The 17,661-nt window shown below is 49.6% G+C and overlaps 1 protein-coding gene across 1 annotated transcript in view; it reads left to right on the forward strand.

Moving 5' to 3' along the window:
* Window positions 1-4,518: 4,518 nt before the first annotated feature.
* The window catches only part of LOC137528915 (cytochrome P450 2C8-like), a 61,854-nt gene continuing 48,711 nt past the window's right edge, over window positions 4,519-17,661 (forward strand). The window contains exon 1 of the mRNA XM_068250677.1: window positions 4,519-4,790. Within this exon, the coding sequence (XP_068106778.1) occupies window positions 4,611-4,790 (180 nt within the window). The 5' untranslated portion in view covers window positions 4,519-4,610. The remainder of the gene's footprint in view (window positions 4,791-17,661) is intronic.

Consider the following 17,661-nt stretch of genomic DNA (forward strand, 5'->3'; position numbering starts at 1 on the left):
GCGTCGGCGGCAAGAGGGCAGCGAGCTTGCTCCTCCATCATGCTCCATCTCTCGCTGGGCGGGCAAGGCCGGGGGGCAACGCAACGGCGGTCGGCGGGCTCATCATTGTCACGGTCACGGGCGGCAGCACTCAGTGACCGTGACTATCATGGCGGGCAGCGGGCGGAGGCAGCATGACTCAGTTACTTCCGTCCCGGTCCGGATTCTGCAGGCGGAGGCGGAGGCAGCGGCAGCGCAGCCAGGACAGCCTCATAGAGGCCTAGACCTAGTAGGCCGCAGAGCTGCCTCGGACTCGGAAGTCCGGCATGGTGGGTGGGCGTGGGCGGCACGTCACGCAGGGCTGGCGCCGCGGTAGCGTCACTGTGCAGCCAGGCCAGGGTCACTGCTGACTCACCGATTCGGTGTGCTGCCACTGCCAGGGATGGTCGGAGACTTCACTGCAGCACTTGAGGCGGCCAGGCGGGCGGCGGCGGTAGCCGGTAGGTAGCACAGTGACACTCCTCCCAGTCACAGTGACCAGTCCAGTCTCTCCGGAGGGCGGCAAGAACCAGGAGCAGGCACTTCCTCTTAATGCCTGGTGTCGCCCCTCCACTTCCTGCCGCCTGAGGAACCCGCCTCACCCCGCCTCATGGGCGGGCCGGCCCTGTCTGTGTACCTTATGTTGATCTGTGAAACTTTGCTGCCCTGTCTAATCATGATTCTAGTTTTTACACCCTCCAAATAGAGCAAGTCAAAGAAAAACCCTGTGGATTCATTTTGGAATGTGTTAAGCTCGGTGTGCTCAGTGTTTAGCTTCCTTTAAAGCAGTAGGATCAGCCATACTATGCCAGGGAAAAAAAATACCTATATAAGTAGATAAATACTTGATCTACTTACATAACACATGTATTGTACTGTCCACGTTTTGATTTCAGTGAATGTTATATAGTAAATGACGAGAATTCTGTTAGTGGTGGGGGCCATGTCTTTTGCCCGCAGTTAAGGCTAACTCGTGATGTCATTTCTGCCCTTTACTTTTTTTCTTGTCTCCTCCAATCACTGAGTCGCCTCAGCCTTGCCTGTAAACACAAGTGAGTAGGGGATTAGGTTTCTGATAAGCAGCTGGCAGGAAAATAAAGAAAAGAGGAGGAATACATTATAGATAAAAAGAACCCCCAGCATGCAATTCTTTGGCACCGACTACTAAAGGGCCAGTGCTTCTGAAGTATGTGATAACTCCAAATCATAACAGCAGAAAAAGTTTTGAAAGTTTTGAATGCAGGATTAGCATCTTTATCAGTTAAAACACTCAGACCAGTTGCCTTTGAAATTTGATTTTTATGGTGACGATACCGCTTTAAGAGTAGCTGGTATATTTATTCTTCCTTAAAGTAGACCCAGACTCTTGCAAAGTGCACAATGAAAATACTTTATTTCATATATAGTTGCTGAAGAAATTAATTGCTCTGTGTTCTGTGCTTGTTTAGGAAAATAAACTTGTCTAATTACTAGCAACTGTTCTTATCAGAGTCACAATAGAATCGGCAATATCTATATGTCCCTGGCTTGAACAAGTGTCAGTGCAGCAGTAATACCTGATTGACCCAGTGCACTGGCGGTTGGACAGTTAAGTGAACTGGAGCACACCATCTTGTGCGCAAGTATAGATGGATGTTTATCTGCTAGATACATCAGATATGATTAAATGCCTAAGCCTTGCCTAGTGGTCCCTCGTTCCATCAGCTGAGTCAATTGACTTGCTTGCCTGCAGCCGGCTAAAACGTATTTGTCATCCAGGAACTATTTGATGAAAATTGATTGAAGAATTAGTGATCGGCCTGATATCTCACAGAGTGTGTGGTGTTTTGGTGGCGGTAGAGGGCCATATTGATCCATGTTAACCCTTTCGGGACCGGCCGCCTAACCCCCTTTCAGGGCCAGGCATTTTTGCAGAATGAGGGGGGTGTCGCGTTGGGGGGGTCAGGCAGCCGGATCCCTGCAGGGTCTGGCTGGGCTGTCTCCCTCCCCCCCCCCCTCCCCGTGTGTGGCCAGGTGTCCCCCCTTGTCAGCAGCAATCATTCACCTTCCAGGTTCCAGCGACGAGCCGCAGCGGACCCCTCTGCTCCTGCCGGCATCTCAACTCCTACTGCCGCTCAGTTCCGGGTCGCGGCTTGATGACGACATCAAGCCAGGACCCGGTGCTGACGTCAGATGGAGCAGAGATGCCAGCAAGAGCGGCGGGAGGGTCGATCGTCATGGGAACGGCAGGGAGGTGAGTGGATGCTCTTCTTTTCCCCCCTACCGCCGCAGCTGTCAAATTGATCACTACGATCCGACGGTGATCGTAGTGATTACGTGATCAGCAGCCATACGCGATGGCTGCTGATCACTGAGGGGAGATGCCAGCTGGCCCTCTCTGGTGCGCACAATCGTGTCGGGACGGTGCATTAGCGCGGACATTGAATCAACGTCCGGTCACAACGGTAGCACCACCTGCTGGACATAGATTCAACCTACGTTGGTCCCCAAGAGGTTAAGCTTGGTGTTTTATGCATAGGCTGAGCCTGGGCGATCACACCATGCAGGTTATTGGATCAGGTCCCATATAGATAAAGCGAGAATTCCTGGCCAGGTATATATGTTTTTAACTGTGTGTTGTTTTTTTAAAAGTGATGTTATGTGACATACATGCAATCAAGGCTGATATTAAAGAAATGTTGTACGTGCATGAGACAGCAGTCTTATTTAAATGTTTTTGGCTTGTGTTAAGATTAAGCTGGTGTCTCCTTGTAATTAAGTTGCGCAGTATATTCTTAAAGGGGCGGCTCTCCGGGTCTTTTTGAGAATCCATGTTCTTATCAGCACTAAACACTGAGGCTTAGGAAGTCTGAAGTGAAAAAAAAAACACTGAAAAAAACCCAGATGCTCACCTAAGGAGAGGAAAGGCAACAGGTCCTATACAGCCTTTCTTGGTCTCCTCACGGTCCCCCCGCCGGCACCCCCATTAGCAGTCTACTACTCATGGGTAGTAGACTGCTCTCATCCGGGTTGGTCTGGCTTCAGGAGTCTTCAGAAAGAACTCGGGCTTCTGAAGATGGGCCACTCCGTACTGCGCAAGCGCAAGTGCCCTCTCTCGCACACTCGCACATGCGCAGTACAGAGCCGCTGGTCTTCGAGAGCCTGAGTGCTTCAGAAGACTTCCAAAGTCTCCTTCTGTGGGAGATTCAAATGCAGGAGCCTTCGGGGGAACAAGGACACCGTGAGAACGGGAAGGCTCTATAGAACCCAGAGCTTTCCCTCTAATTGGGTATCTGTTTTTTGTTTTTTTTTTGGGGGGGGGGGGTATATTTTAACTTCAACTTGCTCTAACTCTTTCAGTGCCTACTGCAACAGTGAAATCTAGAACAACTTAATTTTTTTTAAGATTTCCATATATTGTAATGAAGAAGAAACCGAGGTGCTAAGGGCTTGTTCACACTATGGGCTTGATTCACTAAAGTGTGATAACTGCTATCACAGCAGTTATCACACCAGCTGCCGCGTGCAAAGGTTTGTGCTTGAACAGCGCTACTTCGCGTGATAAGCAAAGGTTTGCACACGATCATGTGCGCGTTTCACGTGAAAAGCACGCGTCATCGCGCGCAAACCTTATCATGCGAAGTAACGCTGTTCGCGTGCAAACCTTTGCGCGTGGCAGCTGGCTTGATAACTGCTGTGATAGCAGTTATCACACTTTAGTGAATCAAGCCCTATGAGCGTTTGCAAGTTTTTGTAAGCGCTGTCGATTTTAGAAATCGCCCCAAAAGCACTTGGGCAATGATTCCCTATGAGAGTGTTCACATACGAGCGTTTCAATAGCTTTCCGCTTTCAGAAGCGATACATGTACCATTTACTGAGCGCTTTGGCTCAATGGAAGGTATAGGGAAATTGCGAAGAGCTTGAAAAAGCGCTTTGTATAGCGATTTCCTGAGCGCTTTTATGAACAAGTACATTGTATTTATTTATTTCCGGGTGGAAAGAACGAATCTCTCTGCAAGAGCGCTTAAAAAAGCGCAGGGAAAAGCGCATACAAAACTCTTAATAAATCGCTCAGCGCTTGCGATAGCGCTGGCGATTTATAATGTAAACACAGAGCCTCAAATAGGATAAAATGTGCTACAACTACAAACAGACTAAAAATAGGAGGTAGTGGTGGACTTACCTCCCACAACATGGACTTAGAAAGTCAAGATTAAGGATCGTGGACTACAGTTGAGGATTATGGAATTTCACAATCAGAAAGCATTACTACCCTATTTCAACCAATAACATGAAATAAAGAAAAATCTACATGTATCTTATCCAAGAGGAAAGACTTTGGGAGACAGAAGATACACTTTCATACCTGTTTTTCAGACTTGTGGATTGTTTCTTCCCAAGAAATACTTTCTGCATTGAAGCAAATGTGCAGAGCACATCGCTGTGTTTAATATGAAGCATATTGCGTAAGAAGCAGAGCTCCCATCCCAGACAACACTCCCACTGTCAACACGTTTCCAGCTGGAAGGCAGCCATTGCCATTGCTCAGAGTACAAACACAGGAAGGCATATTCTCAGGCTCAGATATCAGTGTGAGCTAGTTACTATCAGCATGGCTCTGGGAATACAGGCGACACTACTGCTGGCTACAGGAATTACCTTTCTGATTTACCTGCTTACATGGTGGAAGAGGATAAAGCAAAGCAATCTTCCTCCTGGCCCCACCCCACTGCCCTTACTGGGGAATTTATTGCAGATGAACATTACGGACATCCCCAAAGGCTTAGTGAAGGTAAGACACAACTTTATATGTTAAAGGGATCTATCACTGAAAGACCACCTAATGCCACATATCAAAATTACCATCTACTAGCTTAGTAACCAGTATGCCTTAATAGTTACACTTTCATATGAAATGTAACGCTGGGGGGGGGGGGGGGGGGGGTGTCATACTTTCTGACCAGCCAGCACAACAAGGCTGAGAGCTGAATTATGGAAGAGGCTACACTGGCTGCCCAGAGCAACTGCAGCTCTGGGCTTCTGATAAGACGCAATGGCAGCGCAGTGCGATGTTGCGCTGCTCTTGCGATAGCAAACATTCAGACAGATACAAGACAGACTGGAGTGAGGTAGCCAATAGCAACCACAGCAATGGCTACCTGCAAGGACAGGACTAGGAGGACAGAGGCTGACAGAATGAATGCTTGCTAATCTAGTCACTTGCCTCAGTGACAGCAAGCATTCACAAAGACAAGAGTGAGGTAACCAATAGCAACCACAGCAATGGCTACCTCGCAAGGACAGGACAGAATAGTCAGGGAATAGCAGAATCAAAAGGCAGGCAAGCGTAATACATAGACAAATATACAATAGATATGATTTCCTAGTGTATTACAATTTACAGCTATCAATGAAACTACAAACAAGTCCAGGGCCGGATTTCTGGCAAGGCCACATAGGCCATGGCCTAGGGCACCAGAAATTTAGGGGCGGCTCAGTGAGGGGCAGTAAAGCTATTCTATGCAGCCATCTATATCTACAAGAACAGATTTACCTTCAAACTCCCTGTCCTGTATAGAGTTGGGCCGAACGGTTCGCCTGCGAACGGTTCCATGCGAACTTCAGTGGTTCGCGTTCGCGTCCCGCAGGCGAACCTTTGCGGAAGTTCGGTTCGCCCCATAATGCACATGGAGGGTCAACTTTGACCCTCTACATCACAGTCAGCAGGCCCAGTGTAGCCAATTAGGCTACACTAGCCCCTGGAGCCCCACCCCCCCTTATATTAGGCAGGCAGCGGCGGCCATTACGGTCACTCGTGTGCTGCCTGCGTTAGTGAGAGTAGGGCGAGCTGCTGCAGACTGTCTCTCAGGGAAAGATTAGTTAGGCTTAACTTGTTCCTGTCTGGCTGCCTACCTGTTCTGTGAACCCACCACTGCATACCTGTGCTGTGAACCCACCACTGCATACCTGTGCTGTGAACCCACCACTGCATACCTGTGCTGTGAACCCACCACTGCATACCTGTGCTGTGAACCCACCACTGCATACCTGTTCAGTGAACCCACCACTGCATACCTGTGCTGTGAACCCACCACTGCATACCTGTTCAGTGAACCTGCCACTGCATACCTGTTCTGTTCAGTGGACCCGCCACTGTATACCTGTTCATTGAACCCACCACTGCATACCTGTGCTGTGAACCCACCACCACTGCATACCTGTTCATTGAACCCACCACTGCATACCTGTGCTGTGAACCCACCACTGCATACCTGTTCTGTGAACCCACCACTGCATACCTGTTGTGTTCAGTGAACCTGCCACTGCATACCTGTTCTGTGAACCCGCCACTGTATACCTGTTCTGTTTAGTGAACCCGCCACTGTATACCTGTTCTGTTTAGTGAACCCGCCACTGCATACCTGTTCTGTTCAGTGGACCCGCCACTGTATACCTGTTCAGTGAACCCGCCACTGCATACCTGTTCTGTTCAGTGGACCTGCCACTGTATACCTGTTCAGTGAACCCGCCACCACTGCATACCTGTTGTGTTCAGTGAACCTGCCACTGCATACCTGTTCTGTGAACCCGCCACTGTATACCTGTTCTGTTTAGTGAACCCGCCACTGCATACCTGTTCTGTTCAGTGGACCCGCCACTGTATACCTGTTCAGTGAACCCGCCACTGCATACCTGTTCTGTTCAGTGGACCCGCCACTGTATACCTGTTCAGTGAACCCGCCACTGCATACCTGTTGTGTTCAGTGAACCTGCCACTGCATACCTGTTCTGTGAACCCGCCACTGTATACCTGTTCTGTTTAGTGAACCCGCCACTGTATACCTGTTCTGTTTAGTGAACCCGCCACTGCATACCTGTTCTGTTCAGTGGACCCGCCACTGTATACCTGTTCAGTGAACCCGCCACTGCATACCTGTTCTGTTCAGTGGACCCGCCACTGTATACCTGTTCAGTGAACCCGCCACTGCATACATGTTGTGTTCAGTGAACCTGCCACTGCATACCTGTTCTGTGAACCCGCCACTGTATACCTGTTCTGTTTAGTGAACCCGCCACTGTATACCTGTTCTGTTTAGTGAACCCGCCACTGTATACCTGTTCAGTGAACCCGCCACTGCATACCTGTTGTGTTCAGTGAACCTGCCACTGCATACCTGTTGTGTTCAGTGAACCTGCCACTGCATACCTGTTCTGTGAACCCGCCACTGTATACCTGTTCTGTTTAGTGAACCCGCCACTGTATACCTGTTCTGTTTAGTGAACCCGCCACTGCATACCTGTTCTGTTCAGTGAACCCGCCACTGTATACCTGTTCAGTGAACCCGCCACTGCATACCTGTTGTGTTCAGTGAACCTGCCACTGCATACCTGTTGTGTTCAGTGAACCTGCCACTGCATACCTGTTCTGTGAACCCGCCACTGTATACCTGTTCTGTTCAGTGAACCCACCGCATCAGTGCGCATACCTGTGCAGTTAAGTGAACCCACCTACCTACGTGAGTGCACGCAGTGTGATATACCACTCCGTGCATACCCGATATGGACAAAACAGGTAGAGGAAGAGGTAGTGCCAGAGCCAGAGGAAGGCCACCCGGCAGGTCTGCGCGAGGTCGTGTAAATGTAATTTCGTGTGGACCTGGCCCACAGTACAGTGCTCGGAAGAAGGCACGTCCAATCACCTCCCAAGATTGTCAGGACGTGGTTGAGTATTTAGCGACACAGAACACCTCATCTTGCTCAGCCACCAGCGCTACTACTAGCACCACTTCCGCTGCATTTGACACTTCGCAAGAATTATTTAGTGTTGAAATCACTGATGCACAGCCATTGTTGTTACAGCCAGATGAATTTTCACCAGCTCATATATTTGAGTTACCCGGCAACACTATGGATGTAACGTGTAAGGAGGATGAAGGACCTACTGATGGTGCATGTTTGGATTTGTCTGAGGCAAGCGAAGCTGGGCAGGATGATTACGATGATGACGATGATAGGGATCCTCTGTATGTTCCCAATAGAGGAGATGAAGAGGGGGACAGTTCAGAGGGGGAGTCAGAGAGTAGTAGGAGGAGAGAAGTTGCTGAAAGAAGCTGGGGCAGCTCTTCGTCAGAAACAGCTGGTGGCAGAGTCCGGCACCATGTATCGCCACCTATGTACAGCCAGCCAACTTGCCCTTCAGCATCAGCTGCTGAGGTCCCCATAGTGCCCACATCCCAGGGTGGCTCAGCGGTGTGGACATTTTTTAATGTGTGTGCCTCAGATCGGACCAAAGCCAACTGTTCGCTCTGCCAACAAAAATTGAGCCGTGGAAAGGCCAACACTCACGTAGGGACAAGTGCCTTACGAAGGCACCTGGAGAAAAGGCACAAACAGCAATGGGATGGCCACCTGAGCAAAAGCAGCAGCAGCACACAAAAGCAAAGCCACCCTCCTTCTCCTCTTCCTCCTCCATCAGGTGCATTATCTGCTTCTGCCGCTTTCTCCCTTCCACCTTCACAGGCACCCTCCTCCACTCCGCCTCTGCCCTTGAGCGGTTCCTGCTCCTCTGCCCACAGCAGCAGTCAGGTGTCCGTGAAGGAAATGTTTGAGCGGAAGAAGCCAATTTCGGCCAGTCACCCCCTTGCCCGGCGTCTGACAGCTGGCGTGGCGGAACTGTTAGCTCGGCAGCTGTTACCATACCGGCTGGTGGACTCTGAGGCCTTCCGTAAATGTGTGGCCATCGGAACACCGCAGTGGAAGATGCCAGGCCGCACTTATTTTTCGAGAAAGGCCATACCCCAACTGCACCGTGAAGTTGAGAGGCAAGTGGTGTCATCTCTTGCGAAGAGCGTTGGGTCAAGGGTACACCTGACCACGGATGCCTGGTCTGCCAAGCACGGGCAGGGCCGCTACATTACCTACACAGCCCATTGGGTGAACCTGGTGGTGAACGATGGCAAGCAGGGCGCAGCGGACCAAATTGTGACACCTCCACGGCTTGCAGGCAGGCCTCCTGCCACCTCCTCTCCTCCTGCTACATGCTCTTCGCTGTCCTCCTCCTCGTTGGCTGAGTGGCAGTTCTCCTCTCCAGCTACACAGCCCCAGCTCCGCAGGGCCTATGCTGCATGCCAGGTAAGACGGTGTCACGCCATCTTAGACATGTCTTGTCTCAAAGCGGAGAGTCACACTGGAGCAGCTCTCCTGGCTGCTCTTAAGAAACAGGTGGATGAGTGGCTGACCCCGCACCACCTGGAGATAGGCAACGTGGTGTGCGACAACGGCAGCAATCTGCTTGCCGCTTTGCATATGGGGAAGCTGACACACATACCCTGCATGGCACATGTCATGAATCTAGTGGTTCAAAGATTTGTGGCAAAGTACCCTGGCTTAGCGAATGTCCTGAAGCAGGCCAGGAAGTTCTGTGGGCATTTGAGGCGGTCTTACACAGCCATGGCACGCTTTGCGGAAATTCAGCGCAAAAACAACATGCCGGTGAGACGCCTCATTTGCGATAGCCCGACTCGCTGGAACTCGACCCTGCTCATGTTCTCCCGCCTGCTAGAACAGAAGAAAGCCGTGACCCACTACCTCTACAACTACAGTAGAATGAAACAGTCTGGGAAGATGGGGATGTTCTGGCCCGACAACTGGACACTGATGGAAAATGCATGCAGGCTCATGCGGCCGTTTGAGGAGGTGACCAACCTGGTGAGCCGCAGTGAGGGCACCATCAGCGACTTAATTCCCTACGCTTACTTCTTGGAGCGTGCTGTGCGTAGAGTGGCGGATGAAGCTGTGAATGAGCGTGACCAGGAACCGTTACGGCAGGAACAGGCATGGGACCAATTTTCATCAGACCCAGCTGTTTCCTCAACACCTGCGGCAGCACAGAGGGGGGAGGAGGAGGAAGAAGAGAAGTCGTGTGCAGAAGACGAGTCAGACTCAGAGGATGATGAGCAAGGTGTTTCTTTGGGGGAGGAGGAGGAGGAGGAGGAGGAGGGGACAGCGGCAGGAGAACAACCTCAGCAGGCATCGCAAGGGGCTTGTGCTGCTCAACCTTCCCGTGGTATTGTTCGCGGCTGGGGGGAGGAGGTTGACTTACCTGACGTCACTGAGGAAGAGCAAGAGGAGATGGAGGGTACTGGATCCGACTTTGTGCAGATGTCGTCTTTTATGCTGTCCTGCCTGTTGAGGGACCCCCGTATAAAAAACCTCAAGGGGAATGACCTGTACTGGGTGGCCACACTTAGTGTTGGGCGAACAGTGTTCGCCACTGTTCGGGTTCTGCAGAACATCACCCTGTTCGGGTGATGTTCGGGTTCGGCCGAACACCTGATGGTGTTCGGCCAAACTGTTCGGCCATATGGCCGAACTAAGAGCGCATGGCCGAACGTTACCCGAACGTTCGGCTAGCGCTGTGATTGGCCGAACGGGTCACGTGTAGTGTTGGGCGAACATCTAGATGTTCGGGTTCGGGCCGAACATGGCCGAACTCCGAACATAATGGAAGTCAATGGGGACCCGAACTTTTGTGCTTTGTAAAGCCTCCTTACATGCTACATACCCCAAATTTACAGGGTATGTGCACCTTGGGAGTGGGTACAAGAGGAAAAAAAAATTTAGCAAAAAGAGCTTATAGTTTTTGAGAAAATCGATTTTAAAGTTTCAAAGGGAAAACTGTCTTTTAAATGCGGGAAATGTCTGTTTTCTTTGCACAGGTAACATGCTTTTTGTCGGCATGCAGTCATAAATGTAATACATATAAGAGGTTCCAGGAAAAGGGACCGGTAACGCTAACCCAGCAGCAGCACACGTGATGGAACAAGAGGAGGGTGGCGCAGGAGGAGAAGGCCACGCTTTGAGACACAACAACCCAGGCCTTGCATGAGGACAAGAAGCGTGCGGATAGCAATTTGCATTTTGTCGCCATGCAGTCATAAATGTAATACAGATGAGAGGTTCAATAAACAGGGACCGGAAACGCTAACCCATCACAGATGTTCATTGTTCATGTTACTTGGTTGGGGTCCGGGAGTGTTGCGTAGTCGTTTCCAATCCAGGATTGATTCATTTTAATTTGAGTCAGACGGTCTGCATTTTCTGTGGAGAGGCGGATACGCCGCGATCTGTGACGATGCCTCCGGCAGCACTGAAACAGCGTTCCGACATAACGCTGGCTGCCGGGCAAGCCAGCACCTCTATTGCGTACATTGCCAGTTTGTGCCAGGTGTCTAGCTTCGATACCCAATAGTTGAAGGGTGCAGATGGATTGTTCAACACAGCTACGCCATCTGACATGTAGTCCTTGACCATCTTCTCCAGGCGATCGGTGTTGGAGGTGGATCTGCACGCTTGCTGTTCTGTGTGCTGCTGCATGGGTGTCAGAAAATTTTCCCACTCCAAGGACACTGCCGATACCATTCCCTTTTGGGCACTAGCTGCGGCTTGTGTTGTTTGCTGCCCTCCTGGTCGTCCTGGGTTTGCGGAAGTCAGTCTGTCGGCGTACAACTGGCTAGAGGAGGGGGAGGATGTCAATCTCCTCTCTAAAGTCTCCACAAGGGCCTGCTGGTATTCTTCCATTTTGACCTGTCTGGCTCTTTCTTCAAGCAGTTTTGGAACATTGTGTTTGTACCGTGGATCCAGAAGGGTATAAACCCAGTAATTGGTGTTGTCCAGAATGCGCACAATGCGTGGGTCGCGTTCAATGCAGTCCTAGGCCGAAGAGGTCATAGCCTAGGGTCACAAAACCTGTTTATTGGGCAATTTCAATGGTGGCGAGTCTGACGTACATAAATCGCAGCAATGGCCGTTAGCAACGTCTGAATCTCACGAAATGTCTCATGCAGGTAGAAGACATATTGTTAGACTTGGGCTCCAAAGATGGGTTCCCTACATCTCTGCAAACCAGAGTTACAGGGCTCCAAATTTGGTAAAATCCCCCATAGGCTTTCATTGGGCCTCCTATTTACAGTTCCAAAATCTCACATCTTTTCAAAGGGCAATTACTCAGCAGTGGCAAATTTTCTAGCATTGTAGGGACCCTTAGGGGGAACATGACTGGTGAGTTTCGGGCCCCTAGGCCGAAGAGGTCATAGCCTAGGGTCACAAAAACCTGTTTATTGGGGCTATTTCAATGGTAGTGATGGTGACGTACATAAATCACAGCAATGGCCGTTAGCAAAGTCTGAATCTCACGAAATGTCTCATGCAGGTAGAAGACATATTGTTAGACTTGGATTCCAAAGATGGGGTCCCTACATCTCTGCAAACCAGAGTTACAGGGGTCCAAAATTGGTAAAATCCCACTATAGGATTTCATTGGCTCCCTATTTCACTTTCCAAAATCTCACATCTTTTCAAAGGGCAATGGCTCAGCAGTACCAAATTTTCTAGCATTGTAGGGACCCTTAGGGGGATCATGACTGGTGAGTTTTGCCACTGCTGAGCCATTGCCCTTTGAAATGGTGTGAGATTTTGGAACGGTAAATAGGAGGCCCAATGAAAGCCTATGGGGGATTTTACCAATTTTGGACCCCTGTAACTCTGGTTTGCAGAGATGTAGGGACCCCATCTTTGGAATCTAAGTCTAACAATATGTCTTCTACCTGCATGAGACATTTTGTGAGATTCAGACTTTGCTAACGGCCATTGCTGCGATTTATGTACGTCACCATCACTACCATTGAAATAGCCCCAATAAACAGGTTTTTGTGACCCTAGGCTATGACCTCTTCGGCCTAGGGGCCCGAAACTCACCAGTCATGTTCCCCCTAAGGGTCCCTACAATGCTAGAAAATTTGGTACTGCTGAGCCATTGCCCTTTGAAAAGATGTGAGATTTTGGAAAGTGAAATAGGGAGCCAATGAAATCCTATGGGGGATTTTACCAATTTTGGACCCCTGTAACTCTGGTTTGCAGAGATGTAGGGACCCCATCTTTGGAATCCAAGTCTAACAATATGTCTTCTACCTGCATGAGACATTTCGTGAGATTCAGACTTTGCTAACGGCCATTGCTGTGATTTATGTACGTCACCATCACTACCATTGAAATAGCCCCAATAAACAGGTTTTTGTGACCCTAGGCTATGACCTCTTTGGCCTAGGGGCCCGAAACTCACCAGTCATGTTCCCCCTAAGGGTCCCTACAATGCTAGAAAATTTGCCACTGCTGAGTAATTGCCCTTTGAAAAGATGTGAGATTTTGGAACTGTAAATAGGAGGCCCAATGAAAGCCTATGGGGGATTTTACCAAATTTGGAGCCCTGTAACTCTGGTTTGCAGAGATGTAGGGAACCCATCTTTGGAGCCCAAGTCTAACAATATGTCTTCTACCTGCATGAGACATTTCGTGAGATTCAGACGTTGCTAACGGCCATTGCTGCGATTTATGTACGTCAGACTCGCCACCATTGAAATTGCCCAATAAACAGGTTTTGTGACCCTAGGCTATGACCTCTTCGGCCTAGGACTGCATTGAACGCGACCCACGCATTGTGCGCATTCTGGACAACACCAATTACTGGGTTTATACCCTTCTGGATCCACGGTACAAACACAATGTTCCAAAACTGCTTGAAGAAAGAGCCAGACAGGTCAAAATGGAAGAATACCAGCAGGCCCTTGTGGAGACTTTAGAGAGGAGATTGACATCCTCCCCCTCCTCTAGCCAGTTGTACGCCGACAGACTGACTTCCGCAAACCCAGGACGACCAGGAGGGCAGCAAATAACACAAGCCGCAGCTAGTGCCCAAAAGGGAATGGTATCGGCAGTGTCCTTGGAGTGGGAAAATTTTCTGACAACCATGCAGCAGCACACAGAACAGCAAGCGTGCAGATCCACCTCCAACACCGATCGCCTGGAGAAGATGGTCAAGGACTACATGTCAGATGGCGTAGCTGTGTTGAACAATCCATCTGCACCCTTCAACTATTGGGTATCGAAGCTAGACACCTGGCACAAACTGGCAATGTACGCAATAGAGGTGCTGGCTTGCCCGGCAGCCAGCGTTATGTCGGAACGCTGTTTCAGTGCTGCCGGAGGCATCGTCACAGATCAGCGGCGTATCCGCCTCTCCACAGAAAATGCAGACCGTCTGACTCAAATTAAAATGAATCAATCCTGGATTGGAAACGACTACGCAACACTCCCGGACCCCAACCAAGTAACATGAACAATGAACATCTGTGATGGGTTAGCGTTTCCGGTCCCTGTTTATTGAACCTCTCATCTGTATTACATTTATGACTGCATGGCGACAAAATGCAAATTGCTATCCGCACGCTTCTTGTCCTCATGCAAGGCCTGGGTTGTTGTGTCTCAAAGCGTGGCCTTCTCCTCCTGCGCCACCCTCCTCTTGTTCCATCACGTGTGCTGCTGCTGGGTTAGCGTTACCGATCCCTTTTCCTGGAACCTCTTATATGTATTACATTTATGACTGCATGCCGACAAAAAGCATGTTACCTGTGCAAAGAAAACAGACATTTCCCGCATTTAAAAGACAGTTTTCCCTTTGAAACTTTAAAATCGATTTTCTCAAAAACTATAAGCTCTTTTTGCTAAATTTTTTTTCCTCTTGTACCCACTCCCAAGGTGCACATACCCTGTAAATTTGGGGTATGTAGCATGTAAGGAGGCTTTACAAAGCACAAAAGTTCGGGTCCCCATTGACTTCCATTATGTTCGGAGTTCGGGTCGAACACCCGAACATCGCGGCCATGTTCGGCCTGTTCGTCCCGAACCCGAACATCTAGATGTTCGCCCAACACTAGGCCACACTACTAGACCCTCGGTACAGGCACAAAGTGGCGGACCTGTTACCAACTCACCGGAAGGTGGAAAGGATGCAGCACATGCAGAACCAGCTGTCAACTATGCTTTACAATGCCTTTAAGGGTGATGTGACGGCACAACGCCAGCAAGGTACCACTGCCACTAATCCTCCTCCCGTGTCCACGCAGTCAAAGACAGGACGCTCCAGCGATCTCATGGTGATGTCGGACATGCGGACGTTCTTTAGTCCAACGCCTCGCCGTAGCCCTTCCGGATCCACCCTCCACCAACGCCTGGAACGGCAGGTAGCCGACTACCTGGCCTTAAGTGTGGATGTAGACACTGCTGTGAACAGCGATGAGGAACCCTTGAACTACTGGGTGCGCAGGCTTGACCTGTGGCCAGAGCTGTCCCAATTTGCCATCCAACTTCTCTCCTGCCCTGCCGCAAGCGTCCTGTCAGAAAGGACCTTCAGCGCAGCTGGAGGCATTGTCACAGAGAAGAGAAGTCGCCTAAGTCACAAAAGTGTTAAGTACCTCACCTTTATCAAAATGAATGAGGCATGGATCCCGGAGGGCTGCTGCCCGCCCCAAGACTAAGTCAGTCCCCGCACACACAGCATCTTTGCCTGCACGCCGTGTGACTGGCTGCCTGGCCTGCCCCAAGAAGACTAAGTCGCTCCCAGTCCCTCCACACAGCATGTCTGCCTGCAGGCCGCTTGACTACCTTCTCCGCCACCACCAACAGGGTCCGGGACTCCAGGCGGATTGCTGAATTTTTTAGGCCGCTGCTAGCAGCGGCCGCTGTAATAATTTTTCTGGTGCGTGTACATGACTGCCTAATTTTTCTGGCTGCACTGCGGGCAGCTGCAACAACAAAAGAAAAGGCATGTACATGCGCCCATTCCCCTTCGTGATCATTACCTTGCCGTGGTGAAGGGGCTTGCGTATCACAATGAAGCAATGACCGGCGCCTAGATGAGTGTCTCAGGGGGCACACCCACGATAATAAGGTCGTTGCCTCATTGTGGTCAGACCAAATTTGATCAGCTGGACAGTCACTGTTCTGTCATTCAGCTACATCAGCCAGGCGACCATATGGGCTGTAAAGCCACCAAAACCTGCACTCTCGCCATGGTGCGCACCAGTCCAGCACGGCCGTCACTACACAAACAGCTGTTTGCGGTGCGTTACACGGTGAGTTTGGTGTGTCAGTGTGAAGCAGTACCTTAATTACACTACCTGATTGATGTATACACATGCAAGATGTTTGAAAGCACTTTAGGCCTGTCATTTAGCATTCAATGTGATTTCTGCCCTTAAAACGCTGCTTTGCGTCAAATCCAGATTTTTCCCCGGGACTTTTGGCATGTATCCCACTCCGCCATGCCCCCCTCCAGGTGTTAGACCCCTTGAAACATCTTTTCCATCACTTTTGTGGCCAGCATAATTATTTTTTTTTTTCAAAGTTCGCATCCCCATTGAAGTCTATTGCGGTTCGCGAACTTTAACGCGAACCGAACCTTCCGCGAAAGTTCGCGAACCAGGTTCGCGAACCTGAAATCGGAGGTTCGGCCCAACTCTAGTCCTGTACTTGTGTCATCCCTGCAAGACCTGTAAGCTCTATCCTGCAGGTACACATCAGCCTAACTCTCATTATGACACAATGGTTCCATCATTAATGAAATAACAAACATAACATAAAAGTTCTTAAGGAAAACATAACTTATAATCTATACGCATATTACTAAAATAGTCATCTGTGACAACTGACATCTAATGAGGGAAAGTAAGTAGAATTCTCATTGGGGCACACGGAGATAACAACCAAACATACGGTATAGTTGGCCTTGGGCGGTGAAAAGTACAAATCCGGCCCTGCAAACAACTGACTAACATATGTATATATCGGCAATGAACCGATATATAACATAAGCAAGGAAGACTGGCTAGGACCAGGAGCAATACCGCGAATAAGGCTAGGCAATACAAATCTCTATACTAGAAGGAGTACGTATATATATGTCCCCGTGGGAAATATATAACGTAGCTCCACAGGATAACTGAACTAAGACAAAGAATATATTTTACAATATCAAGGGACCCAGTAACAGCTTAGACAGAGCTGGAACTATGACCGGTCGGGGTCTAGCAGGAGAGGCAGGCCTGTATGCTGGCATCAACCAATGGATGCAAGCATGCAAATCTACACACAGCTGAATGGTAATCACTCAATCCTGTGCTGGCCTGAATACCATTTGCTAGCTGAAAGACCATCATAACAAATGCAAGCAGTACTATGCAAGAACATACATGCAGGAAATCCAGGGCTAACCATTAGTGGAATAATGACAGTATTCTGAGCTGTCCAGAACTGCAGAGCAATTGCAAATGACAAAGTGACTCACTGCGAATGCAGACTGACAAACCAGAACTGTCCATTTGCGGCTCCACCTGCAATGGACAGAACACGTCACAGGAGGAATCCTAACATGAAATGAGGTATCTTGTCTTGATTTCAAATGAAGCTGAGTTGATGGAGTTAACTTCAGGGGCAGTGGTGTAGCAATAGGGGTTACAGAGGTAGCAACCGAATCGGGGCCCCGTAGGGCCCTCCCTCAACCACAGTATTAGCTCCTTATTGGTCCTGTGCTTGTAATAATCACCAGTGATGCTCATCCGAGCTCGAATATCCGAGATACTCGGATATCCTAGCTCTTTTTTCACTATTCGAGCTTGAATACCGAGCTCGAATAGTATTAGCTATCCGGGCTGTGCTATCAGAGTGCATTCGGATAGCAATCAGCTATCCGGAGATATCCGAGCTATCCGAGCTCGAATACGGAGCTTGGATAGCGTCATCAGCGGATGACGTCACCTCGAGTCCTCACA

This window comes from Hyperolius riggenbachi, chromosome 8, assembly GCF_040937935.1.
Source record: "Hyperolius riggenbachi isolate aHypRig1 chromosome 8, aHypRig1.pri, whole genome shotgun sequence".
NCBI classification, from domain to species: Eukaryota; Metazoa; Chordata; class Amphibia; order Anura; family Hyperoliidae; genus Hyperolius; species Hyperolius riggenbachi.